This window comes from Hemicordylus capensis, chromosome 4 (genome assembly GCF_027244095.1).
Source record: "Hemicordylus capensis ecotype Gifberg chromosome 4, rHemCap1.1.pri, whole genome shotgun sequence".
NCBI lineage: Eukaryota > Metazoa > Chordata > Lepidosauria > Squamata > Cordylidae > Hemicordylus > Hemicordylus capensis.
Window position 1 is genome coordinate 130,328,851 of NC_069660.1, and position 27,768 is coordinate 130,356,618.

The following is a 27,768-nucleotide window of genomic DNA, read 5'->3' on the forward strand; positions in this document are numbered from 1 at the left end:
TAAAAACACATTTGAATTTTATTGCTTGAGGAATACAGCATATGAAAAAGCACAAGAATGTCCAAAGGAAAAGGTCACAGGGATTCAAAATTATGATACATACCAGATGCAGTAGAATATTAACCTGAATTCTGCATCAGAAAAAAAGTATGAAATTATATCTTTCTTGCTTTTAAAAGGAAAAAGGACTCATTTAAAATAGGAAGGGCAAGGGTGTTACAGTACAAATTAGAGAAGTCAACACTGCACATTAACATGGTTTCACTAGCCTAGTGTTTCTACCTTTGGTACTTCAACCTTCATGAAGACTAGATCTTTAATCAGATCTTGTCCAATACTTTCCCTGCTGAACCTACAAAGGTACATCAGCTTAACATTCAAACTAATTTATTTCTCAACCACCAGTGTATAAATAAGCGTGCAAGTTATTTTTTGTAAGCTCCTTTAAAACTAACTGAGATTCAAGGATCTTAATTTGGCTCCCAGTTTGGTTCTCTGCTTCACAGACAAGATTTCTTCATTCAATCTCAGTTTTTGCACAATGTTCAGTAGCCATCAAGGCCATGCTAGAAAGTTTAAAATGCTTGCAGTCCCATAATGCTGCGTGATGCCTGCAATATGCAAGATATCTGAGATTCTAACCCTCTTCCAAAAGTACCAGAAAAATATGCTGACATACCTTCAAGTATATGTTTAAATTCTAGAATGGACTCTACTGTTCTTTATTCCAACACAAATAGCTATCCAAGCACTGCTCTGAGAAGTTTCCACAGTCACCACACTACAAAAGAATTTTATTTAATTCAAATCCTGTTGGTCAGTCTAGAAGCTCAGTCACCAAACTAAACTTGGAACTGAATCATGTACTGTATAACTAGTACCTGAATGTAGAAGCAGTCAGTTTCACAAGATAAAACTTATCTATGGTAACTAGTCTGAAAACTGTTAACATTGTGCTGACAACAAATAAGTAATCAGAGTTAAATAAAGATTCCTCTCACTGTGAGCATGCACATTAGTGCCAATGTTTTCTTTCATAGGTGAAACATTTCCAATCAGAACAGAATTAAAAGAACTCTGTCCCATCAAGTCCCACCTTCGCACTTAAACAATTTGAACGTGCTTGGATTATGCATGTAATACCATCTACAGTTAAAATTAAACTGCTGTGAAACAAGAAATGTTTTAGTTCTCCAAAGGGGGCAATATCTGAAATGAAATATTCATTTTGCTCAGGTCACTGAAGCAAAGCCATAATAAAATCTTGGGGTTTTTTTTCACCCCTATATAAAAAAAATGAATCTGTACAACTCCTATTAAGCATACATTTTCCTAGTTTGGCAAAAATGTATCATTTCTCAGATTTTGGATAAGTGTGGTGTTTCAGCACATATAATTATTGCGTGTGTGTGTGTGTGTGTGTGTGTATATATATATATATATATATATATATTCCCATCCTCATTTAAAAAGACAAGGAAATTATCTTCAGACCAAATTATGTGGAACCCTTTGCTTTTCCTCCCCCTAAAGCAGATTAAACACCAACTCTGTTCCAAAAAACAAATTAAAAATTTCTACATAAGATTCTATAGTTAAAAGGGAAGAGAAATGCAAATGTGAATTTAGAGCTTCGTTATAAATTCTGCTATATTTTATAAACTCTTTTATTGTAACACTGTTTGTTGATCAAATAAGTGACGTACGGCTATCTAAAATTTCCATAAACACCATTAAAAATCCAAAGTTGATATGATACTGAACCTTTAAGTCTTCAAGAGTTCAAAGAGACAGTTTTTAACATGTATAGCACACAACAGCAGACACCCCTAAAATACCAACGGCCGGTCCAAGATGCAGACATTCACTCCGCCACTTTTGTTGTGCAGGACAACGACTTCTTTGCAGGGACCAAAATGCAGCCTGGAGGATTTCAAATGTCATCTTCATCATCTTCATCTTGTGAAGATTCTGCTTGGTTGGATGCACTGGCTGAGGCAGCAGCAAGTTGTGCTTGTTGGGCAGCTTGCTGCATCTGTAGCCATTCCTGCTGGGCTAGCTCTGCCTGCTGCTGTCTAGCCTAGGGACGCAAAACCAAACGTTCAGAAGCTACACAGGTACACAGTGGTATGTGAAATGAGTGTGCATAGGGGGAGATTAACAAAGCTGACAAATGATTCCTTTTCTTAATGTTTAGGGTGACAAACTTGCAATTTGGATGTACAAACTGGGTGAGTGGGCGACAAAATGGAAAATGCGGTTCAGTGTAAGTAAGTGTAAAGTGATGCACACTGGGGCAAAACCCCAAACTTCACACACACGCTGATGGGATCTGAGCTGTCAGTGACTGACCAGGAGACAGAGCTTGGGGTCATGGTGGACAGCTCAGTGAAAGTGTTGACTCAGTGCGCAGCAGCTATGAGAAAGGCTAATTCCATGCTAGGAATTATTAGGAAGGGGATTGAAAATAAAAATGCTATTATAATGCCCTTATGCAAATCTATGGTGTGGCCACATCTGGAGTACTGCGTACAGCTTTGGTCACCATATCTTAAGGAGGCTATTAAAGAACTGGGAAAGGTGCAGAAGAGGGCAACCAAAATGATCAGGGGTTTGGAGAACTTTCCTTATCAGGCTAGGCTACAGCATTTGGGGCTCTTGAGTTTGGAAAAGAGGCAACTAAGGGGAGACATGACTGAGGTGTATAAAATTATGCATGGAGTGGAGAGGGTGGACAGAAAAAATTTTCTGCCTCTCACACTAGAACCAGGGGTCATCCTATGTAACTGAAGGTCAGGAAATTTAGGACTGACAAGAGGAAGTACTTTTTCACACAGTGCATAATCTATGGAATTCTTTGCTATGGGTTGTGGTGATGACCACCAGCTTGGATGGCTTTAAAAGGAGCTTAGACAAATTCATGGTGGACAGGTCTATCAATGGGTACTAGTCTGGTGGCTGTTGGCCACTTCCAGCCTCAGAGGCACGATGCCTCTCAATACCAGTTGCAGGGGAGCAACAGCAGGAGAGAGGGCATGCACATATCTCTTGCCTGTGGGCTCCCCAGGGGCATCTGGTGGGCCACTGTGTGAAACAGGATGCTGGACTAGATGAGCCTTGGGCCTGATCCAGCAGGGCTGTCCTTATGTATGTTTGCTCTTATTCATTTTCATGTACCTTTAAAGGCAGTGTTCTTCATTACAAAGTTTAGCAGTGGCAGCTCCCAATGACCCTAAGTGGGACTTCCTAATTGTTTCTTAGCAGCGTGTCAAGCTTTAGCCAAAGATGAATACAGTCACTCCTCACCAACCACAGGTTTCCCAATCGCAAATTTGAGTATCCATGACAGGGAAACTGTGGCAGGTCTCACCAACTGCGACCCGAGTCTCTGCGATTTGGTGAGATTCCCCCCCCCCAACGTTGGGGTTTTTTTAAATGTGATTTTTAGGGGTCAGGGGCTCATTTTCAGGGATTGGGGGTCATCCTCTTACTCACTGCTGGTGATTTGCGCCCCACCCCGCTTTATACTGTATTTTGCGGTCCTTTTGTAACTGCAATTCCCCTGACCCTGTTTGCCATTGATTTCAATGGCTTGTCTATTGTGAATTTGCCAATCATGACATCTTCCTGAAACAGAACCCTTGCGGTTGGCGAGGGAGGATTGTACCCGACACAGCCATCTTGACATCACATGGAGATGACTATTTCCACTTTGCAGTGTTGCACTTTGCCCAGAGCTGGTAGGGCTCCTTTAAGGGAAAAAGAGCCCCCTCAACATCCTGGAAGGTGTGCAAAGAATACCGGTAAGAGTAGTCCTTTGCAGTGCTTTCCTCATACGGTGAAAGCACTGCAAAGGAATATACTTCCCAGACAATACTGGGGCTCAAAAGGGCTCAGTTTCCCTTCAAGATCCCATGTAGCACTGGAAAAGTGCAGTACAGTGCAGAGGTCAAAGCAGTGGGAAATGGCTCTCACACTGATTTTTTGGTTTTTTTGTCAAAGTGGCCCCTGCTTGAAAAATAATGAAGACCACATAATTAGAATATTTTTAAAGAGAAAGTGAAAAGTAAGAGTACCATTAAGAAATTGGTAAATTGCATAATAAAGTGCACTACATGATCATTCCTTCTAGTAATTAACATGATGGAGCTGTAAGAACCAGTGAGGCAATGAAATGAATTAAGTAAGGGATTTGTGTACAAGGAAGTCTCCAAATAAGGATAAAAATATCACTTTGTTAAGAGAAAAAACTTCTCAAGAAGGCTGCATATGAGAAAAGCTCCCCTACAGAAATAAATATTAGGAAGAGCTAAAATCCCTAATAGTGACAAAAGAAGAAGGGGAAAATGACCTCTGTCAGATAGGGCAGGAAGAAAGTTGAAAGGTAAAACTTCCTAACGTGTTGCATTTCTTAGATTGGTAGGAGCCAGTCTAACCTACAGCCCTGTAGCTTTCAGATTTGGGGTTGACTGCATGGCTTGCACAGAGAGGAGGGGTTTACATCCCATCTTAGGTGGGGGTTACCCCTACTACTCTCACCCCCATCCGGCTAATAAAACATGAGCCCTGCAGGCTACCCTACAGGCCATACATGCAGTCTTAGGAAAGATAGAATTAAGTATAATTACTTTTAACCATTTCAATAAATTATTGACAGTACCTGGTAAACTTGTTAAAATACCATATTGTTAAAAGTTTATTTCATTTGTCGTCTTTGAACATATAACAGACTGCTTTTAGAATTCTCCGTGTTACAAAAGTTGACAAGGGGGTGGGAAAGAGCTGCTCAAGAAACACAACTCCAGAGTCTTGCCATATTCAGACTGCAGCCCTATTTGGATCAATGAAAACATTAGAATATTTATTTTATTTATTCAGTTTTTATACCGCCCTTCCAGAAAGGCTCAGAGCAGTTTAAATAATAGGAAAGTAGTTGCAAGAATTAAGACACAAGTTAATTATGGCCTGGACATTATTTTCTAGGTACAGAGGCTCAAGTACAGATTCACTTTGGCAGGACAGCGAGTCCACACAACCACTGCCTCCTCCCTGGGCAGCCCCCTGAGCTTACCGCAGTGTCCTTGCCAAGGGTCCCTCAGCAATGCCATAGTTGCAGTGCAAGCAGCTGCAGGAAGAGAGAGAGAGAGAGAGAGAGAGAGAGAGAGAGAGAGAGAGAGAGAGAGAGAGATTGGTGGAAGCATCTGCCCTGCTAGTGGAGGTTTCTGGGCCCCTCTCTACAGCTGCCTGCGCCACAGCATTGCTGAGGATTTGCTGACCTTCGAGACAAGCTTTTCAGGAAGCTCAGAAGCCTGCCCATGGGAGAAGGTGAGAGTTGCACAGATTCTGCATTCGCTGGCATCACTTTGTATGTGAGCTGTACATTTTAATTAGTGAGGTGATGCTTGAGAAGAACTAGCCTGTAAAAAACATCAAAATAGGATGCATAGAAAAAGAGCTCTTTCCAAGTGCTGCCAGTCTGGAGCAAGACCAGACCGGAACTGGGGCTCGCTTGAGTGACAGCTATCCTGACTACAGGAAATAGCCGGCTCAATTTTAATTGGCCTTGTCTAGGAGCATGCAGTGGCTGATAACCCAGTGATAAGAGGACGACCTCCCTATACCAAGGAAAAACCATTAACGATGGCACAAGAGTGGGCAGCAGCTTTACATGTCAAGTTGTATTTGCTTCAATATCTCAAAGTCATTGTTGCGTATTTAATATGAAAATATATTTAAATGATCAATCTATAAAAATGTAGGTAGTTAACTGAAAAACTGCATCTACAATTATTTAAAGTGTCCTGATATTTCCACTTAAAGGACAGAATATTGGTTTTTAGAAGCGTTTTTGAAGCAAATGACTTTGGTATGAACAAAATTATCGCAATACAAAGACTGTTAGATGATGAGATCCTGAATTAATATAAGAGAACTATAAACAGGAAGCAGTTTGATAACACCAACACTTGCAATAGCTTTCTAAAATTCTGGGTGAAGGTTTTTAAATGAAAAGCAGTGATTCTGAAGCAAAAAGAACACCAAGTTACTTCCAAAAGTTTGTATATCGAATAGTATGGCACACTCCTTTGTGTAAATATTTCTAGCACATATTAAACTTAAACACCCACATCAATCATTCCCCATTTTAAAAGTTCTGATTCAGTAAATACTTTGGGTCTAAAAACAACAACAGAAGAACAGACAAGTCATTTCCATTGTTTAGGTTGGTTTGTGATATCTACATCTTGGGTGCTTTAAGTTTAATCCATCTTCACTGATTAACTTTCCACAATTAAAAGTTAAACACAAAGCACTGGATATCCAAAAATTTTAATCATTTCCTTACTTACTTTCGCAAATAACTCTTGTTGCTGCCTTAGGAGCTCTTCTTCAGGAATGCCAAGATTTTCCAGACGAGAACTAGCCTTTCTTCTTTTCAGTGCTACTGTTTTGCATTCTTGTAAGACTTCTTTTACCTCACTGATATAGGAGGTGAAACCCAAACTTTCTAGTGCTGAGGTTAAAAAAAAAATCAAAAAAATCTAGTTAACAGAAAAACCAAACATGGTAGGCAATAAAACACCAATTTTGCCCATCCTACAGAGTTATCTCCATCATTAATATAAAAACTGGTTGTGTGCATGTGACCTCAGACACATAGTAACTGGAGTGGACTACAAAAATCCACATTTTACCATCTCAAAACAGGTTTTTTTTCCAAAACAGCAAACAACACTAAGAACATCTGCTCTGAAGTTAACCTGCATTTTAACAAGGTGTATTTTCTATCAAAAATTATTTCTTATACTGGGCAGGACTCAAATAGGAGAAACTTTATTTACTTCTATCCCTCTAGCAACAGTTTACAATAATATGTATGATGTACAGTGTGAATAGATGAAAGCTAACAAACAGAGGATCCCAACAGTGAGGAACCCTACAGCAGGGAGTAAAGTATTTCTCTTTCAGCTTTTTGGGGTGCTACATTTTAATGACACTGTGCCGAAGCTGCTGTATAACTTAATTACTGATGTTTTCACACTATATTTATATTTCTAGCCTGCTTTCCTTAAGGAAAGGAAGGTTATGAGATCACCTAGCAGAGAGAGAGAGAGTGTCAAATCCCCAACCACGTCACCCTATCAACTTCGCGGTGCCTGGACCAATATGAACCAAGTTGGGGACATTTCAATGGCGTAGTTCATTGAGTCTTGAATCTGCCCCGATTCAAGATGGTGGACACAAATGTTTGAGGTGCAAGTGGGCTAACTTGTGAACTGCCTATCCAATTTGAACCAAATTTGCTACAGGTGTAGGGACACTTAGGGATGGCACAAGGGCAGCGTTTGTAATGATGTCATCTATCCTGATTCAAGATGGCAGATGTGTGAAGGCTGAAGTGGGCTAACTTGTAACTATGCTGAAGTATAACTTGTGTAAGGCTGAAGTGGGCTAGCTTGTGATTATGGTAATTATCAATTAAGTTTATAGTGAAAGTAAAGTAAGCAGATCAGTTCTTACCAGAACTTGTTTTTAAAATGTATTTTTGTCATGCTGGTTTATATTTTGTTAGTTACTTTACATGTTTCTGTGAAATAGAAAAGTGGAATAACACTTTGAAATAAATACACAAATAATAAACTAGTGGGTGTAGGAGAGAGAAGAGTCTTGATTAATCTCTGGATCATTCTTGTGATTCTATGAAAAATCAAATAAAGAAGTGATTGAACCACACCTCTCTCCACTGACCCACCACTGACAGCCCTACAACAACAAATCATAACTAGCTACCAATTAGACACAGGGGTAATCCTATTATGCAACAGTGAAGAGCACACAATTCAATCCTTATGAGACATGTTCTCAAATAAACTTGTCTGTGTGTGTGCATGGGGGGGGGGTGGATTGAGAAGTGGGCATTTCACAGGTTCAAAAGTTTTCTTATGTTAAAAGTTCTCTACATTTGAAAAGTTAGAAGGTTTTAAGCATTCATGTAAAAGGAGATGCTCAATATCTTGAAAAAAGGGAGTACCTGATGCAAAACAGGTGTAGATCTGATCATTTTATTGGATGAGAGACTACTAGGAATCTCACATAAGTGTGGGATATAATAAATATTTTTGAATCATATTATAGCGCACCCAAAGCACATGCCCCACTAAATAACGAAATACCCCTTATTTGATGCTACACAAGTTACTTAAAATATAAACATTGATAATGTGGACAAAAAAAAGCTGTTGGATGCAGACAAATTTTAGAACTCAATGTGTAGCAGAAAGCAATTAAAAGAAATGGGAAACGGAAGAGAGATGTTGAGAGAATACTAGCGGATGAAATATTACCTAAGCCGTATTCAGACATTATGCTGTAGGGTGTAGGGATGTGCACAAACCGGTTTGGAAGCCCTGTTATGTACCTCCGAACTGGTTTGAATGACTGGTGTTTCGGCCAGTTCAACGGCAGCAGTGTTTACCTTTAAGGAGCAGGGAGGGTGCTCATACCCACCACCACCACCACTGTCTTAAAAAATGGTCCTGCGGGATGGCAGTGTACCTCCTTGACACCCTGGTGCACATTGGACCGGGAGTGCCCAGTGTGTGCGTGTCATGCTTGCATGCACGCACACTGGGTGCTTCCGGTCCGACATGCACTGGGGCAGCAAGGAGGTATGCTGCTGCCCCATGGGACCATTTAAGACAGTGCCGGTGGAAGAAACGTGGTGGTAGGGGGGGTAAAAGTACCCTCCATGCTCCTTAGAAGTAACCCCCTCCCACCATCAAACCAGCCACTGCCAGTTCTATGCACATCCCTAGCAGGGTACACAGATGTCTGCACACTCGTACATGTGTTTGTGTGAATGACTGTACCTGCACACATTTTAAAAGAGAACCTAGGTACAGACACCTCAAATGCATGGTACAGATAGGAAGTACACTGCTGTTCCCATGTTCAATGTGTACCTGTGTACACAATATGCTCATAGTATGTGTATTCAACAGAAGCCCTATTCGGTCATTATGCTGTACAAGTGTACAGATGTCTGTACACAGGTACATTTTTAATGTGAATGAGTGTAAACAGATGTTACCTCACTCCAACTACATTGTCAAATATACTGTGCAAATGAATGACACTTGCTGGAAATGTGGTAACAAATGAACAGATTTATTCCACATCTTCAGGTATGTCCTAATAATGTATCTTACTGGATATATTTTCGGGATATAATAGGTATGATGTTATGTATTATCTATGAACTCACTGATGGTGCTTTTCTGATATTTAGCATCTGTAGTCATATTGGAAGATCTAGAAATGGTGACATATTTTAACTGCAGCCAGAATAGCAACATATTAATGACTACTAAAGTTTTGAAACATGATGCACAAGATAAAACAACTGGTCAATATTTATAGAGGGAGAAGACAGGTAGACCATCTGTCCATCCAAAAATGGAGCATATTTTTTGTGTTTGTGAAATAGCACAGGATAATATCCAGCCACTTGCTTTATTTAAAAACACAGAAAATTTATAGTATAGAAAATAGATTGTATCAAAGAAAATTAGTCATTAAGCACTAACATGTCTCATTAATTTCAATGAGTCACAACTTGCTTTAAATAGAACCCAGTGATTTTGATGTGGCTTATTTAGGTACACTATTTGAACGTATAATTATGAAAACAAGCTATACCTATCTTGCTTTAAAGTTCTGGGAGACAGAAAAACAGCAAAACCAACTATGAAAACTGAAAGTACAGTGACTCGCTTCTCAAATTAGCAGTAAGTAATGGATTACCTTTAGTGGTAATCAGCACAGGAAAGGGTAAAATATCATGGTAGAGTGAAGAAACCAACACACAGTCGTCTATCAGTACAGCTACAAAACATTTTTTCAAACTTCAAAGGAACTCTGTGAAGTGTGCCACTTAAAAAAAATTGGCTATTGATATCCGGCACAGAATAGTATATGCACCAATCAGCTCAGCGGGTTAATTCGTAAAACTGGAATTTGAGAAAGATGTAAAAACTGGGTAAGTTCATAAATGTAGCTACAAGTCTGGGTATTCCACAATTCTGTAAAACAACTGAAAAGTCAGAATTTGATAATGAGTACATTCACCATTCTTGGCTAATTTAGCTTTTATTTTTGGGTGGTAGTTTTTTGTTTGGTTTTTTTAAAGCAAGTTTGCAAAAACAGGCAATGGTTACACAATTTTTAGTCTGGTGACTAAGCCCGAGGATCCATGCAGCGCAATCCAATGCATGTTTAATCAGAAGCAAGTTGGCAGCAATTCTCTGGGGTTTCTGACAAGGATTTTTCCCAGCTCTACCCAAGATAGAGGGACTGAATTGTAGACCTTCTGCTTGCAAAGCAAGAGCTCTATCACTGTTACAGCCCCTCCCAAATTCTTCAGACCAAGCAAATCTACTTATTTGGCATAATTTATACATGTGAGAATTCAGTTTCATTTGATACAAAATTTTGATTTTGTTCAGCACTGACAATGCACAGCTCTCAATACAGGTATCTACCTAGTTTAGAGGGTTGCTATTAATATAGTATCCCTTTGAGTTAAGCAAGCTTTTTTTCTATTTCACATTTAAATATCTACAATTTCTTTGATCTGAAAATAGCTTTAGAAGGTTGCAGCTGAACGAAAGCAAGACTTTGGTCACTTTCACTGGTGCTGCTCTGAATGGTGAGTACAATATAGAAAGTACTATAAACAGTCATGTTCTTTCAAGCAAACAGGAACATGATTCTTTAATAGGAAATTAAACTTGCCCTGATTCCATGAGAAAGAGTAACATGGTTCTTATTCAATTAAGAAAATTAAGATAAAAAACTGTTTCCAACAGGAAGCAGAGAGGTGTGAGGGAACAATTAAAATAACTCTTAACACAGACTTGAGAAGACAAAAATGCAATAGCTTCCTTAAAAACTGCCAATCCTGCATTGACCACTTAAGAGATAGAACATGCCCTTTGTCTACAACAACCATGTACTCTACTTTGACATTTTAAATGCAACACCTGCACTCTCTGTGAATTTAAGATTAACCCTGCTCTGGTATAGCTAACTAAACTCTTAATCAGAAACTAACTGTCTATTTCACTACACAGATTTTTGGCTTCTCCCAATCATGTAGATGCTAATTCTTCTTCACAGTATCTCAGATCAATAAAAATGGGGTTGTAGGCTGGACAGAAGTATGAACTGGCCATTTCCCCATATTTTCAAGCTTTACTATTACCGAATCATAGTTATAGCCTGCAAGCAACTCAAATACACTTACTTGAAAATTCAACCACTATCAGTCCAAGGTTGTCCAGCAAGGATGTGTTTATGTATAGGATTAAGACATAAGAGCCGATCTAGATAACTAACCTATCCCTCCCAAGGAGCATTGATTTTTATCAGCAGACTGTCTAACTAGTTCATTAGAGCACTTCAGGCAGTTTAGTCTCTCATGATCTAAACTATAATCTGTAATCTCAACCTTTGCTAACTGTGCAAAGTGACACCTTTTAAAGAGGTGGCTCTTATATTTAGCAGGAGAACAGCAGCAGTCCCCTTTCAAACCCAGTGCAGCATCTCTCCAGCCGCTGTTGCTGCTATTTCCCTTGTGTTCCTTTTTAGATCAGGAGTCCCCTTGGGAAACATTATTGCATTCTTTTCACTATATGAGCTGTTTAGAGAAATCTTTTTTGTTGTAAAGCAGTACCCAGAATGTTGGGGGCAATATGCTAAATCATTGTAAACCGCTTAGAGAGCTCCGGCTATAAAGCGGTATATAAATGTGCTATTGCTAAGTGCTATATACATTTCTAATAATTACACTGACTGGTAAGGGTAAAGCCTTGTTCTGGCGGGGTGCAGAGCCACTTTATACATCGTCGGAGGTCAAAGTAGCGTATTGAGACTCATATTCTCTGTCGAAGATCGGAGAACTGAGTGGTTTTCCGGGATGGGGTGGGGAGTTTATTGGGAAGGGAAGAAGAGAGAGGCCGAGGGAAGGGTCCTTGCCTTGGATGACGTGCTCCGGGGAGATGGTTTTCTTCTCGGACTTGTTGCAGATCTCGTTGGCCTCGGAGGAGATGAGGTGGATGAACTCGGTGCAGCAGTTCACCACCAGCTCCCGGGCGTCGTTGGCCACCCGCACGTTCGGCAGCGTCTCCTTGATCATCTTATTGATCGCCGCTCGAGGGATGGTCAGGTCGTCGTCGTTCCCGGACGAAGAGGCCATTCTGGGCCACTCGGACGGAGCCGGCCCCCAAACACCGGCTCGCGCGGGGGCCTGGAAGGGGGCGGAAAAGCGAAAGTGGAGCCGGCGGAGGTGGGTCCCCCTCCGCGCTAGGGGGCCAGCAGGCGCAGACCGACACGAGCCTCAGCAGGATGAAGCGCCCCCAAGCTCCTCCTCAGCTACCGGCGTTACCACAAGAGCCACCGGCGCGCCTCCGCCACATCCTTCAGGTGCTGCTGCTGGGAGCCCCGGAGAAATCTCGCCAGTGCTGCTGCCCCGTCGGAGGGAGAGGGCGGGAGGGGATGCCACCCAGGGAGCCCGAGCTCGCCTGCGCGGAGCCGGCCACAGCTTCCCCCTTCCTGCTTCCCTCCGTGTCCCCCGCCTCACACACCGCGCAATGGGCGGCCGCTGAAAACGAGGAAAAAGCTCCAGAGCAGCCCCAGCCAACCGGGGCTGCGCCGCGCGCCACTTCCGCCGGAAGCGTTGCCTTGTGGCCTATACGACTTCCGCTTCCTCCTTGGTCCGCCTTCGGCCAGATTTTCTTCTCCTCAGCCGTTGAGGGCAGCTGTAACCGCGAGCTTTCTTTCGGTGGGAGAGAGAGGGTAAAGACCCGGGAGGTACCCAGCTCTAGCGAGAATGGCTTTGGCTGTGAAGTCCCACGACTCCCCCCTTTTCTTTTCCTTTTCCTATCTAGTCATTGAATGGGCTCCCGCCATGAACTAGGTGTCATGCGCGTGCGCAGTGACGTTATCTCCCCCCCCCCCCCGACAGATAATTTGTCCCTCTTAGATTTCCCCCTGTGGTGTTGGGAGGATTATTTATTTATGTATCGAGTGTGATTAGGAGGCCTAAGTTTCGATTCGGGATTGCAGCACTTTGAAAACCCATCAAATGTTTGTGGTGGTCTCCACCTTTATTTTTAGCAGGCTTTCTGTATGCCTTTGACAGCTGTTTGGTGGGCAGATATTCAAGCGGTGGATCTATCTCTTTGATAGACTTTCAGTACTTTGCTCCTTAATTTCCCCCCGAAATACTGAATCTAAAAATATAAAAATTAAGTTCTTGTGTTTCAAATCCCAAGCCCACTGTGGGGTAGTGTTAGACCAAGACTCGGGAGACTTGCGTTCAAACTCATAAAGTATATTGGACCAATTTCTGCCACTCAGTGTAGCCTATCTCATGGGGACATGGTGAAGATAAAATATGGGGAGACTATTATGCTCTTTAGAGAAAAAGTGAGGTACATATAATACAACAATGAAATGTCATTTCTGTTTCTGAGGTTTTTGTTCCCTTTTTCACACACAGACCTTCCATGGGACATGGAAAGATACATAGCAGGCACTTTGATATTTAATAAAACTAATGCATGCAAGTACTATGAACAAGACAGTTAAGTCATTAAGGATTTTTTTAAATTAACAGTGCAACCTTCTTTAAGTTACAGAGATTCAAATTACACAGTATGCAGAGATGGTAGGAAGGAAGCTTTGTGTGGGTGCTTTAAATCCAGTTTACTGTTGAACTATTTCAGCCAATAGCTTTCACAGTTCTGTTCTAGCATCATCTTTTATAGGCAGTAATGTTTCCCTCCAATTGTGAAGTAGGCCATTGTGCAAAAAAGAAAAAAAAAGTAATGGCAAATAAGCTAGCTCACAATGTGTCACTGTGTTTGTCTTCTTTATAAAAGGCCCAGTCTACCTCATACAACACAGCACAGAGAGGCTGCTTGAAATGCTAGTGTGGAAGGTGCTTCATTTTTGAGAAATTGCTTTCCATGTAGTTGTCATTTTCTCTATGCACCTACAAACTAAAATGAAAGATAGTTTTCAATAGCATGGTGAAAAATGCTGGTGTGTGCGTGCATGTACACACACAGAGCAGCTTCATACAGCTTGTCATGTACAGCAGTACCCATGCAGTTATATTTCAAGCAATGATCAGGCTGTTGTTCAAGTGTGAATGAGTCCTTATTTGTAGTAATAGGTCTGGTTTCTCCATGTATTTGAGATGTTGCAGTATGTGCTTCTAAAACACTTCCCTGAATATAGTTTATATTATACAATATTTTAATAAAAAATAGGTTTGTCTCATTGTAAATTTCAGGAACAGAGTGGGCACAGTACTTGTTCATCCTCTGGAAGAACATTGCAATATCTGTTCAGATTTATGATTGTTAGAACAAAAACAGCCAGTAAACTGAGACAGTGCCGAAAGCAGCATTTTACAAATTAAAAGCTTCCAGAAGAGAAAAGCTTTCACTTGGTGCCTAAATAAATACAAGAAAGTCACCTGGCAAACTTCTCTAAGGAGGGTATGCCATAACGGGGGTGGAACGAGGGCATTACTGAGATGGCTATCTCTCTCATAGGCCACCTGTTGCACTATTGTGGGCAGTGGCACCTAGTGGCCTCCAAAGATCATTTTAAATAATGGGCAGGAACATCTAGAAATCTAAAGCAATTACACAATTAGCAGAAATATTTCATCGTTTATAACGGGTGCACAACTCAAATGCCCTGGTGGGCCAGAACCAACCCTAACTTGGTGTGTGGAGGGCAGAGATAAATTTTCAGCACATTACTACATTAAAATTATTAAAAATATTAATGAAAGTAAAGGTGCAGAATGTTGGAGTCACAGGAAAATGCAAGGGGAAAGAGGTGGTGTCAGTGGATTCTGGCCCAGGGGCCATTTGGTCTCAAGTGGCCAACTGCATTGCAGCACTGCTGCTCGTCAATAGGCCAGGCCAAGAGATCTTTATGGCTCCTTCTGTTGCTGCAGGATATTCCTACCTGTGGGCCAGCAGAAAAGTCTGTGGGCCAAATCCAGCCTCCAGGCCTTACGTTACGCAGGCCTGGTTTATAATTTATACAAATGATGGTGGGAATAATTCTAACTGCAACCATTACGGTACTCTGTGGAACTGGGACATATTAGCAAAGTAATTCAACATATTTTCAGACATAAAGAGCTAGATGTAGTTGCCTCAATCCAGTTAAGGAGAGCCACATGCAGAAGCAGATTTCCAAATGCATATTACAGGTGGATCTTGTTATCTGTGGGGATTCCATTCTGCCCTACAACCGTGGATAATGAGTCATTGAGTAAATGGGAAGGGGGGGGGCTAGGTATGTGGATAGCAAAAAAAGAGAGTCAGAAATAGGAACAAAAAAGTAAGGTACCATGCTGTCCAGCGATGCCCCCACCAACCCCTAGTTTCACCAATTTTCTGCAAAAAATCACAGATTTTATTTATTTTTTAACAGAAGGGCCACACAATGGCTCTTTTAAGCAAAATGGTGGTTGGAAATTACCTTGGAGGTCATTTCCAGCTACCTAAGCACTGCAGATATTCAGATATTAACCCTTTTACCGCATATACTGAGGTCGGGTCTCCATTGCCTGACCATGGATACTCATGTGAAGAGGTCCACCTGTACTTACTGTATTGGGAACCATTGGTGTAAATCAGATGTCAGAATACACAACCAAATGCTGATACTATCTGCCTGCACTACATTGTTTTCAATTGGATGTACATTTGAATTTGCTGAATTGAAGTTTTGACAAACAGGATAAAAATGGTGACACACTGTACACAATAGAAAAGGTTGTGCTGTTGAGTCGGTGTCGACTTCTGGCGACTACAGAGCCGTGTGGTTATCTTGGTAGAATAAATGAGGGGTTTATCATTGTCATCTCCAGCGCAGTATGAGATGATGATGCCTTTCAGCACCTTCCTATATTGCTGCTGTCCGATATAGAAGTTTCCCACATTCTGGGAAACACACCAGCAGGTATTTGAACCAACAGCCTCCTGCTCTCTAGGCAGGTTACTTCCCCGCTACACCATTAGGTGGTGTGTACACAAAAGAAGCATGTTAAAAATGACATGGGAGCTAAAGATGAACATTTAAAGTACTTAATCAAAGGGCCAGTTTACAAGTAATAGAAGTGGTAAACCTTTACCTGGACTGGAGTAGCAACTGCATGTCTGATAGGGATGTGCAAATTGATTCGGGTACAAATAGATTTGTACCTGAATCTAGCTGATTCGGAGACAAAACAAATCACTCCTGTGGTCCTTTGGCTAGATTTGGGTACAAATTGAATCACACCTGATTAGATTCGAATTGAGTTTTGGATCCCTCCTATTTATTCCCCCAGATTCCCAGCTTTCATTAAAAAAAAAAAAAAGCTAAGCTCTAGTCCTCATAGAAGTGGAGTTATGGAGCAAAATGTGTGGTCACTATTTTTCAAGTGTTTGGATTCTTTGGTGTATAATAACTTTCACTCAATGAATCCTTATGAGGATTCATTACACACCTTCGTTTCTTCTATTCATTTTGACTGTCTTTTCGACAGTGCTGTCAAGTGCCAACTACACCCCACTCTCACCCGCAAGGCAGTGGGGTACTACTTAGTTTAAGTTAAGTGCCTAATGGGTAGAGACTACCACCCAAATTGCAGAGGAATTGGGCAAAGGGCTGATTTTTGGTGAATTGTTGAGGTTTTAGTGTCTTTGGGGCAGATTTGGGGCATAAAGTGGGATCTGGGGCAGAAGAGTGGGGTGGGGTGGTAGTGCCCAAGGGGGGCAAGGAAGCTACCAGAATTTTTTCAAAGGATTTGGGCAGAGGGCTGATTTTTGGTGATTTGTTGAAGTTTACGCATCTTTAAGGTTTTTCTCCATAGGGAATCATGTAAGTTTCAGCAGCCCTATAACTGCACTTGGGGAGTGCTGGGGTGGCCCAGAGCGAGTGGCGGTGTAGTGAACAAAGGGCCAGCCACCCCCATGGGTTTCTAACCCATGTGGTACAGGGTTCTATTGTTTCTGAGGTGTAGTGAGTGTAGATTCTCTGGTAGCAAATGAGATTTTCAATACAAACCATGAATCTACTCTCATTTGTTATCAGAGAATCCACACAGAACACCTCAGAAACAACAGAACCCTGTTCCCTATTGGTTAGAAACCCATGGGGGTGGCTGGCACCCTCTGTTCACTACACCACCACTCACTCTGAGCCACCCCAGCGCCCCCCCAAGTGCAGTTATGAGGCTGCTGAAACCTACATTATTCCCTATGGAGAAGAACCTTAAAGATGCATAAACTTCAACAATTCACCAAAAGTCAGCCTTTTGCCCAATCCCTCTGTAATTTGGGTGGTAGCCTCCACCCGTTAGGAACTACCACCCCACCGCACTCTTTTGGTCCTGGGACCTGTTTTTTGTTTGTTTTTTTAATCCAAATTGATTCAGATTCGGATTAATTTGGATCCGAATTGAATCTGGGTTGATTCGAATGGGTCAGATTCAGACCCCAAAACAAATCAGGGATGTTTAGATTTGGATCCGAATTGAAACAGCAAACATCCGAATTGTACACCCCTAATGTCTGAATGCTGTCCTGTCTAAAAATAACCCTTTACATAGAAAAACATCATGTTGTACAAGGCAGCAAGACTGACTTCTTTTCCTTAACATGCTAGTTTTATAGGTGAAGGATTTCTTCCTTCCCATGTGAACAGTGAGATGTGTGATGCTTCATTTCCAGCCTGAAGTGCTATAGTCCAAGGGCTGGATTAGAAGATTATTTGGCAGAGGGAGGTATGGCGGTGGGAGGTGGGCAGGCCGTTACAGGGCAAATTGGTCTAGGCAATTGAGGCTTGTTCCTTTTTCTGGCCCTTCTCCCAACCCTCTGACCCCAGGGAGCTCTGAGAACACTCCCTCGAAGATTAGGGTGCTGCTGCTGAATGCCAGGTCAGTTAATGCAAAAACTTCTCTTATCCACGATTTGATTGTGGATGAGCGTGCTGACCTGGTATGTGTGATGGAGACCTGGTTGGATGCGCTGGGCGGGGTTGGTCTCTCTCAGCTCTGCCCTCCAGGTTTCCAGATCGTGCAACAGCTCCTCCTCGAGGGTCGGGGAGGAGGAGTTGCAGTCATCTTTCGAGAGACCCTCCCCGTTTCCAGGTGCCCGGTCAGGCAATCTCAGAATTTTGAGTGTTTGTCCTTGAGGGTGGGCCTCCGAGATAGGCTGGGGATTCTGCTGGTGTACCGACCACCCCGCTGCACTTCAGTCTCCCTACCTGAGCTGGCGGGGGTGGTCTCGGAGGTGGCTTTGGGTTCCCCCAGGCTTATTGTTTTGGGGGATTTCAATGTCCACGCTGAGACCCCCCCTAGTGGGTGTGGCTCAGGACTTCATGGCCTCCATGGCAACCATGGGCCTGTCTCAGTTGGTATCGGGCCCTACCCACGTGGCGGGACACACTCTGGATCTGGTTTTTGCAGACCGGGAAATAAATGATCTGGAGGTGGGAAAATTTAAGATCACTCCTTTGTCATGGACAGATCATCATCTGGTGGGGTTTAGTTTGACTGCTCCGTCTGCCCTCTGCAGGGGTGGTGGGTGAATTAGGATGGTCCACCCCCTGAGGCTTATGGATCCGCTTGGATTCCAGACGGCCCTCGGGGAGTTTCCAGTGTCCAGAGCTGGTGACCCTGTCGAGGCCCTGGTTGACCTCTGGAATGGAGAGATGGCCCGGGCTGTTGACACGGTTGCTCCTAAACGCCCTCTCCGGCTTGGTGGAGCCCGATCTGCTCCTTGGTTTTCCTTGGAGCTTAGGGTGATGAAGCAACTCGGACGACGGCTAGAATGACGCTGGAGGAAGAGTTGCCACGAATCCGAGCGAACACGGGCTAGAGCCCATTTTAGGGACTATGCTGTGGCGGTGGGGGCGGCGAAGAAATGCTTTTTCTCCGCCTCCATTGTGTCTGCTCAGTGCAGACAAACAGAGCTGTTTCGTGTGGTAAAAACCTTGCTCCACACATCCCCCCAGACAATGGGGGAGGAGTCATCTACAGCTCTTTGTGATCGGTTTGCCTGTCGCTTTGCAGATAAAGTCGCTAGCATCCGTGCTGACCTGGACTCTAGAGTTTTGGCAGTTCCGGCAGACGTGCCTCTGGTACCATCTGGTCCCGTTGTGTTGGATTCTTTTCAGTTGGTGCGGCCTGAGGATGTGGACAAGATCCTGGGCAGTGTGCGGGCGACTTTTTGTGCTCTTGACCCTTGCCCTTCATGGCTAATAAAAGCTGCCAGGGAGGGGGGGGGACAGGCAGATGGCTGGAGGTGATCGTTAATGCTTCATTAAGGGAGGGCAGGATGCCATCGTGCCTCAAGGAGGCAGTGGTAAGACCACTATTAAAAAAGCCCTCCCTTGATCCCTCCAACCTGGACAACTATAGACCTGTGTCTAACCTTCCCTTTCTGGGCAAGGTGATGGAGCGTGTGGTGGCGTCCCAGCTGCAGGGGGTCTTGGATGATACGGATTATCTGGACCCTTTTCAATCTGGCTTCCGCCCCGGGTATGGGACTGAGACTGCCTTGGTCGCTCTAGTGGATGACCTACGCCGGGAACTAGACAGGGGGAGTGCGTCCCTGTTGGTTCTGCTGGACCTCTCGGTGGCGTTCGATACCATTGACCATGGTATCCTTCTGGGCCGCCTCTTGAGTATGGGAATCGGAGGCACTGCATTGTGGTGGTTCCGGTCCTTTCTTGGGGGGAGGGTCCAGAAGGTGGTGCTGGGAGACTACTGCTCGGCCCCGTGGCCGTTGGCCTGTGGGGTCCCGCAGGGATCGGTCTTGACCCCCATGCTGTTTAACATTTACATGAAGCCACTGGGAGAGGTCATCCGGGGACTTGGACTGAGTTGTCAGCAATATGCGGATGACACTCAGCTCTATCTCTCCTTGTCATCTGATCCTAGGGAGGCGGTGGATGTCCTGAATCGGGGGCTGGAGGCCGTGATGGGTTGGATGTGGGCTAACAAACTGAAAATGAATCCGGATAAGACGGAGGTACTGTTGGTCAGTAGGAGAGCCAGTCGGGATGAGCCGATTCTACCGGTTCTGGATGGGGTTGCACTCCCCTTGAAGGAGCAAGTACGCAGCTTGGGGGTACTGCTGGACCCAGCTCTGCTTTTGGAAGCTCAGCTGGAGGCGGTGGCCAGGGGTGCCTTTGCACGGCTTCGGCTGGTGCACCAGCTGCGTCCCTTTCTCGAGAAGGCAGATCTGGCCACGGTTACCCACGCCTTAGTCACGTCGCGGCTGGATTACTGTAACGTGCTCTACGTGGGGCTACCCTTGAAGAATATCCGGAAACTGCAGCTAGTGCAAAACGCAGCAGCGAGGGTTTTATCCGGAGCTGCCAGTTGGGAACATATCACCCCCATTTTGAAAGAGCTGCACTGGCTGTCGGTTCGTTTCCGGGTCCAATTCAAGGTGCTGGTTTTGACCTTTAAAGCCCTAAACGGTTTGGGCCCGGGGTATTTGAGGGACCGCCTGCTCCCAAGGGTTGCTGCCTGCTTGACGAGGACATCTGAGGGGGCCCTGCTCCGGGTGCCGACAATGAGGGAGGCCCGGCTGTCGTGCACTCGGGACAGGGCCTTCTCTGTTGCTGCTCCTAGACTCTGGAATGCTCTCCCAGTGGCCATTCGTTCCTTGGACTCCATCATGGCTTTTAGAAAGCTTGTAAAGACTTGGCTTTTTACTCAGGCTTTTACATAATTTTACTGCGGCTTCTGTGTGTTTTTATCTGTTGTATTGTTTCTATGGCTGTTTTTAGCTTGATGTTTTTTATTGCTTTTTTATTGTATGTTTTAATTTTTGTAAACCGCCTTGGGGTTGTGTTTTTAACGAAAGGCGGTATAGAAATGTAAAAATAAATAAATAAATTTGCGTGCAGTGGGCCAGTGTGAGTCTGTGCAGCTCCTCCCTGGCTTTCCATCCCTACACATTCACATAGGGATAGAACATTAAAAAGGCCATCTAATTGCATGATAATCAGCCACACAGTTAGAAGGCTTTTGGACATTCCATCCCTGTAAGGGTGAAGAGGAGCTGCGTATATATGTGTACACACACATACACCTCTACCTCTTCATGCAGTGGGCCAACATATTGGCTCAGGCAGACCTTGGAAAAGCTGTAAAGGTAAAGTGTGCCGTCAAGTTGATTTCAACTCCTGGCGCCCACAAAGCCCTGTGGTTGTCTTTGGTAGAATACAGGAGGGGTTTACCATTGCCTCCTCCCACGCAGTTTGAGATGATGCCTTTCAGCATCTTCCTATATCGCTGCTGCCTGATATAGTAACAGCAGGGATTTGAACCGGCAACCTTCTGCTTGTTGGTCATGTATTTCCCCACTGCACCATTTGAGGTGAACTCATTACACGTATATACCAGCCCTTAAATCTTCAAGGATTTATCAGAGAAGGGTAAGCTGTTTGATTTTTCAGTAACTTTTTATCTAGTTCGTAGTATAAAGGTCCTAACTGAAATAACATTCAGGTGCTCACAATGGTGTGTTTTTGCTCAAAGGAGGAGCTACCAGATTTAAATTGGGAAAACAGAAAAGGTGGTGTCTTCAGGTGGTGGTGGTAGGGAATATGACAAATATTTACCGCTTTTCAACCAAAGCAGTTTACATACAGAAATTAATTAAATGACTGCCTGTCCCCAAAGGGCTCATAATCTAAAAAAGAAACATAAGACACCAGCAACAGCCACTGGAGAGATGCTGTGCTGGGGTTCGATAGGGCCTATTGCTCTTTGCCTGCTCAATAAAGAGAATCACCACTTTAAAAAAGCCTCTTTGCTCAGTTAGCAGGGGAATTATTTAGTTCTGTTCTAAAGTAAAGGGTCATCAGGGCCACTTGGAGTGTTACTTGACATACACAGAGCACTTCCATATAGGAAATGTGCAATATGAAACAGCCCTGGGAAACACCTAGTCATTGAGAAGATGTGCCTCCTAAGTCAAAGCTCTTTCTGCTTTTCCATCTCAGCAGTTTAATGAAGTTAAGACTTGCGCTGAAAATCTTATCATGCTGAAAAACCATTTTGTAGAATGTATCGATAGGCAGGTCTCCATTTGGGTCAGCATATTTCAGCGTCGTCATTGGAGTGTATAAAGTGTTGGTCTGGTGACGAAAAGGTGGATTTTCTGCCAGAATTATCTTTACTGTGTGCTGTTAGAATGAAAAACAAGAGAATTAAGCAAGCCAATTAAGGGAGGAAAAACAGTCGTAGAAACAACAACCAGGGCTTTAACCTGTTAAAGCTTTGTGGTTTGCTTAGGCTGTTCTAGCATCAATACTTTCAAGTTTGTGTTTACTAAAGAAGTGGAAAAAGAAAGCTGAAAAGGTCTAACATACTGACTTTTTAAAATATGAAACTACAATGTCAGTTTCAGCAGAAATGAGCAAACCCTACCAATACTACCAATTCTTGGTACTGGTATGACTGTGTGCCAGTTATTCTTATATACTATTACTAGTTACACATTTGTTATTTGTTTCTGGAGCATTTGGGGCTGAGGAAATAGGATAAAACTTTCACTTCAAAATCATATGCCCACCATTCCATATAATGCAGACTTTCCCTATGTTCAAGGAATTATTTTCACTGATTTTTTTAAACTGAGGATTCCCTGTGTATCTGCCAAAAAGCTAATGCACACCACAGAGGATAGTGGGAGATTATCAGTGGTACACTGCCAGTTCATACAGAGCACTTGTCTGGCCCATTGGGCCAAATTATCACCTTAAGTGCACCCTAGAACACAGCCAACACTACTCTGTGGCTGCATGTTGCCTAAAACTATTTTGTTTTTACAAGGAAGCAGCTACACACACACACACATACAGAGTAAAGTGTGCTGTCGAGTTGGTGTTAACTCCTGGCGACCACAGAGCCATGTGGTTTTCTTGGTAGTATACAAGAGGGGTTTACCATTGCCTCCTCCCATGCGGTATGAGATGATGCCTTTCAGCATCTTCCTATATTGCTGCTGCCCGATATAGGTGTTTCTCATAGTCTGGGAAACATATACACATACATATATGTGCGTGCGTGCAATATATATGATCTGAAACAACACTTCACTGCAAAGCCGCTATCTCTTCTCATAAGTGCCAGCATCCAGCAAACCCCAGACATACTTAAGAACTATATACTGCACGGTCCACAAGTTAAGCAACAGCCAGTACTAATGTCTCACTCTTGGTCAGCTACAAGAGTGCTATTGTCCAGCCCATCCTTGCATCCCACAAAACCTTTTCCTGTATTACCTCTGCAATGTCTTCAGCAGTTTGTCCTAGAGTTTGGAAAATTTGCTTATAATTTTTCAGGTAAATATTTACAAACATGTCTGCTGTTTCCTCATCTGCAGCTGAAAGATCCATTTTCATTCCATCTTCAAAAACCTTCCTTTCAAACTCTGTAACTACTGGGCCTGGTTCAATCAGAGTTAGGCTGTTTGGGTGGGGTGGGGGTGGGGGAGAGAAACAGCACACACACACCCCTTGAATATAGGATGTGATAAATCCAATCCCTCAATAAATGACAAATGATCATAGAATATGTGCATACATTGAAATTGGTCAAGAATAAAGCTATACAACATATTGCTTGTTTGATCATTTAATCCAAACCCTAAGGTGAACATAAGACTTAGGTGAGCCAAAGCTGTTGGCTGACCTTTCCAGGAGCAATGGGAATGTCATTTTATAATCAAAATGGCAGCTGGTGAAAGGTTGACGACGACAACCTTTTGGACCACACATTGCACTGGATCCCTCAGAGTTAGCCAATTACAGACTTTTCTAATCTTCCATGGTTGGGCAAGGTGATTGAGTGGGTGGTAGCCTTTCAGCTCCAGGCAGTTTTGGATGACACAGATTATCTAGACCTATTTCAAACCGGCTTTCGTGTGGGCTATAGGGTTGAGACTGCCTTGGTTGGCTTGATGGAGGATATCCAATTGGCTATTGACGGAGGGAGTGTAACTTTGCTGAACCTTTTGGATGTCTCTGCAGCTTTCAGTACCATTGACCATGGTATCCTTCTGGGTTGCCTGAGGGAGGTGGGATTGGGTGGCACTGTTTTAGAGTTGTTCTGTTCCTACCTCTCTGGTAGATTCTAGATGGTGTTGCCTGGAGACTGCTGTTCTGCAAAGTGAGAGCTAAAGTGTGGAGTTCCACAAGGCTCAATACTGTCTCCAATGCTCTTTAACATCTACATGAAACCACTGGGAGAGATCATCAGGTGGTTTGGTGCAGGGTGTTGTCAATATGCTGTTGTCAAAATGTGTTGTCAAAATCTCTGCCTAGAGATTTTTATACTAGGCGGTATATAAATTCAATAAATAAATAATAAATAAATAAATAAATAAGCTGATGACACTCAAATCTCATTTTCCATGTCGACCTCATCAGGAAATGGTGTATCTTCCCTAAATGCCTGCCAGGAGCTGGTAATGGGCTGGGTGAGGGATAACAAACTGAAGTTGAATCCAAATAAGACGGAAGTACTGACTGTGGGGGGTCGGGACCCGAGAGATGGTTTAGATCTGTCTGTTCTGGATGGGGTTACACTCCCCCTGAAAGATCAGGTATGTAGCTTGGGAGTGCTCCTGGATCCAAATCTCTCCCTGGTTTCTCAGGTTGAGGCAATGGCCAGGAGCACTTTTTATTAGCTTAGGGAACATAGGAAGCTGCCATTTACTAAGTCAGACCATAGGTCGATCTAGCTCAGTATTGTCTATACATACTGGCAGCAGCTTCTCCAAGGTTCCAGGCAGGAATCTCTCTCAGCACTATCTTGGAGATACCAGGGAAGGAACTTGGAACCTAGATGCTCTTCGCAGAGCAGCTCCATCCCCTAAGGGAAATATCTTACAGTGCTCACATCTAGTCTCCCATTTATATGCAACAAGGGCAGACCCTGCTTAGCAAAGGGGACAAGTCATGCTTGCCACCACAAGACCAGCTCTCCTCCCTAAATTTCAGCTGATTTGTCAGCGATGTCCATTTTTGGATGTAACTGATATTAAAACAGTTGCACATATGCTGGTAACCTCTAGGCTTGACTACTGTAATGCACTCTATATGAGGCTGCCTTTGGACATAGTCCAGAAACTATAATTGGTACAGAATGCGACAGCCAGATTGGTCTCTGGGACAACCCGAAGGGACACTTAATGCTGATTTTAAAACAACTGCACTGGCTGCCAATGTGTTTCCGGGTGAAATAAAAAGTGCTGGTTATTGCCTATAAAGCCCTTAATGCCTTGGGCCCAGGGTATTTAAAAGTGCCGCCTTTGTTATGAACCCTGCCACCTATTACGATCTTCTGGAGAGGTCCCGTTATGGTCGCCACTCTCTTTTGGTGGCGACTCAAGACCGGGTCTTCTCTGTGGCTGCCCCGGAGCTTTGGAATATGCTCCCTGTTGAAATAAGAGCATCTACTTCTCTGCTTGTTTCCAGGAAGACCCTCAAGACATACCTGTTCTCACAGGCTTTTAACTGGAATTAATTTTAATAATTTGTTTTAACAACTTGTTTTATGATATTGTTTTTTTGTGTGTTTTGTGGATTTTTAATCTGTTTTTACCTTGTATATTGTTTTAAATTTTGTACACTGCCTAGAGATGTAAATATCAGGTGGTATAAAATAATAATAATAATAATTAATAATAGTAATAATAATAATAGTAATAAATAATAATAATACCCATATTCATGGTGTATCCTTCAGATATTTTTCAAAGCAGAAAATCAAGTGACATAGTATCTCTTGACTGTTGAGTTTAAAATTAAAGTACTAGATCATGGTACTGTATCAGGACATATGTCCAATGCAAGTACAATCTGTGTACAATGTATACACAGTCATTCACACATTATGTTCAACACATGTACAGCCTTACACTTCCTGTCTGTACTCTGTATTTGAGATGATCTGTACCCAGGTTCACGTTTAAAGTGAATGCATGGTTCAGTCATTCACACAAGAACATGCACATGTGAACACACACATATACAATGTAATGTCTGGCTAAGGCTTCGGAAAGAGGGTAATTGTAGAAGTTTTGCTATTGTTTGGATTATGGAAATTAAGACCTACTGAGAAGCATATAGCAATAGCCTTCAGAGACACGTCACTTTTCAGATCTCTAATCTGACATTTTTATCATCTGAATGCTAATTATACTATTTTACTATTGCTCTTCAAAGTGCTTGCTGGGAGTAGAGCCAATACTCTAAAAGGAGCAGGAATGTAGATAATGGATGCAAGAGGGACAGTGAGTTAGTGTGGCACAGCAGGTAATGTATTGGATTTGGACAGAGGAGACCTGGGTTCAAATCCTCACTCAGCAATAACAATGCTCCCTGGTGGTCTTGGACAAATTGCGATCTCCCAGCCTACCTCATGTGGTTATTTTAGGGATTAAGTGAGAGGAATCTTTGTAAGTGGACATGAGCAACTTGTATACAGAGTGGGTTATTCATTCAAATACATACATTTTGAGTATGGATATTTAAAAAAGAATTCCATGCAGCTTTTCCCTACCTGTACATTATAACAGACTGCCAGCCTGCATCTTATTTTGGATTCTGCTTCTTTCCCTACTTTTCTCATAGTATCAATTTTCACTTGGAACTCTTCTGTGATACCATGTGTCACAGACACCTTGTCATCCATTGCTTTCTGAATGGTTATATCAGATGCCACAGGCCTTGAACGAGGCGGCTTGGGGATCAGACACCAATTCCTTATTCCCAGCACCATTACAGGAGCCTACTCAGGCAATCCAAGTCAGGATGCTAAAACTACAATCCCCAGGGTCTTAGAAACCAGATGGACCTGGAGAATCAATCCTATGCCACTGCCTACTATTTAGGTCCAAGTTCAGCTGCACCCCTTTAGATCTGTGATACTCAAACAATTTATTGCTAGGGAAGCTACCACGTTTCTGTACTTTCCCACTCTGTCCCAAGTACTTGCTACCTCTTCTGTCACGGGGCTGTACTTTGCTAGTGCTTGCACCTGAGTGACCACTCATGCCAATTGAATGCATGTTCTTGTGGCAACTATGCATTTACAGTATGTAACAGTTCCCATCAGTACCTCAGTCTGTGTTCGCTCTCATCATCTAGCCTAGCTGCAGGATTTTCCAAGGGTAAACTGATCCAGGGCAATTTTTATGTCATGAAAGTATGATTGGAGGCATGTATTACATGTTAGGTTAATAGCAATTGGCAGAGAATGTTTGTGTTTCCAAAGGGTATGCATGTCTGAATAAAACTCTTTCCCTCCACCCACAACAATGCTATCCCCCCCACATACTACCAGTTGCTCTACTGTACATTGTAGACTAAATAGCTACATGTTTATCTAAATACAGTGGACAGCTGTAGACCTTTAGTGAGCAGTGTTTTGTCAACAGAAACTTTCTGTTCACAGAAGGTGTGTTACAATCCCACCTGGTCAATTCAACCTCACTACAGATTTCCATTGTAAGCCACCCCAAGCAGTACTGCACTGGAGGGGCAGGATATAAATATTTTAAAACAAACAAAAATGAACAAACTTGTTTACAATACAGGTAATTAAACTTTGGAAGGAGCTTCCACTGACATAGCCACTCTGAAGGAGGCTTAGATACTGCCCTT

At 43.0% G+C, this 27,768-nt stretch overlaps 2 protein-coding genes and 1 long non-coding RNA gene across 5 annotated transcripts in view; 1 reads left to right on the forward strand and 2 right to left on the reverse strand.

The window, feature by feature from the left end:
- Nucleotides 1-12,923, reverse strand: DR1 (down-regulator of transcription 1). 2 transcript variants are annotated; one of them, XR_008306287.1, is made up of 4 exons: nt 12,037-12,923; nt 6,351-6,514; nt 4,661-4,831; nt 1,943-2,080 (listed from the first exon to the last, which is right to left on the reverse strand). XR_008306287.1 is itself a non-coding variant. In XM_053246686.1 (3 exons), the coding sequence occupies exons 1-3, from the start codon at nt 12,254-12,256 to the stop codon at nt 1,934-1,936; spliced, it is 531 nt and encodes a 176-aa protein (XP_053102661.1). In that variant the 5' UTR covers nt 12,257-12,883; the 3' UTR covers nt 1-1,933. The 2 variants fall into 2 exon arrangements, 1 of the variants encoding a protein (XP_053102661.1); XM_053246686.1 differs by lacking the exon at nt 4,661-4,831 and having other exon boundaries at nt 1-2,080; nt 12,037-12,883.
- The window catches only part of LOC128323479 (uncharacterized), a 23,492-nt gene continuing 8,456 nt past the window's right edge, over nt 12,733-27,768 (forward strand). Inside the window, exon 1 of the long non-coding RNA XR_008306288.1 lies at nt 12,733-12,870. This is a non-coding gene — a long non-coding RNA (uncharacterized LOC128323479). The remainder of the gene's footprint in view (nt 12,871-27,768) is intronic.
- LOC128323477 (retinol dehydrogenase 8-like) overlaps nt 22,045-27,768 on the reverse strand; it is a 19,825-nt gene continuing 14,101 nt past the window's right edge. The window contains exons 5-6 of one of the 2 annotated variants that reach the window (XM_053246685.1): nt 23,383-23,566; nt 22,045-22,281 (exon numbers count right to left, since the gene is read on the reverse strand). In XM_053246685.1, the coding sequence (XP_053102660.1) occupies nt 22,045-22,281; nt 23,383-23,566 (421 nt within the window). The remainder of the gene's footprint in view (nt 22,282-23,382; nt 23,567-27,768) is intronic. The other variant, XR_008306286.1, reaches the window with a different exon arrangement.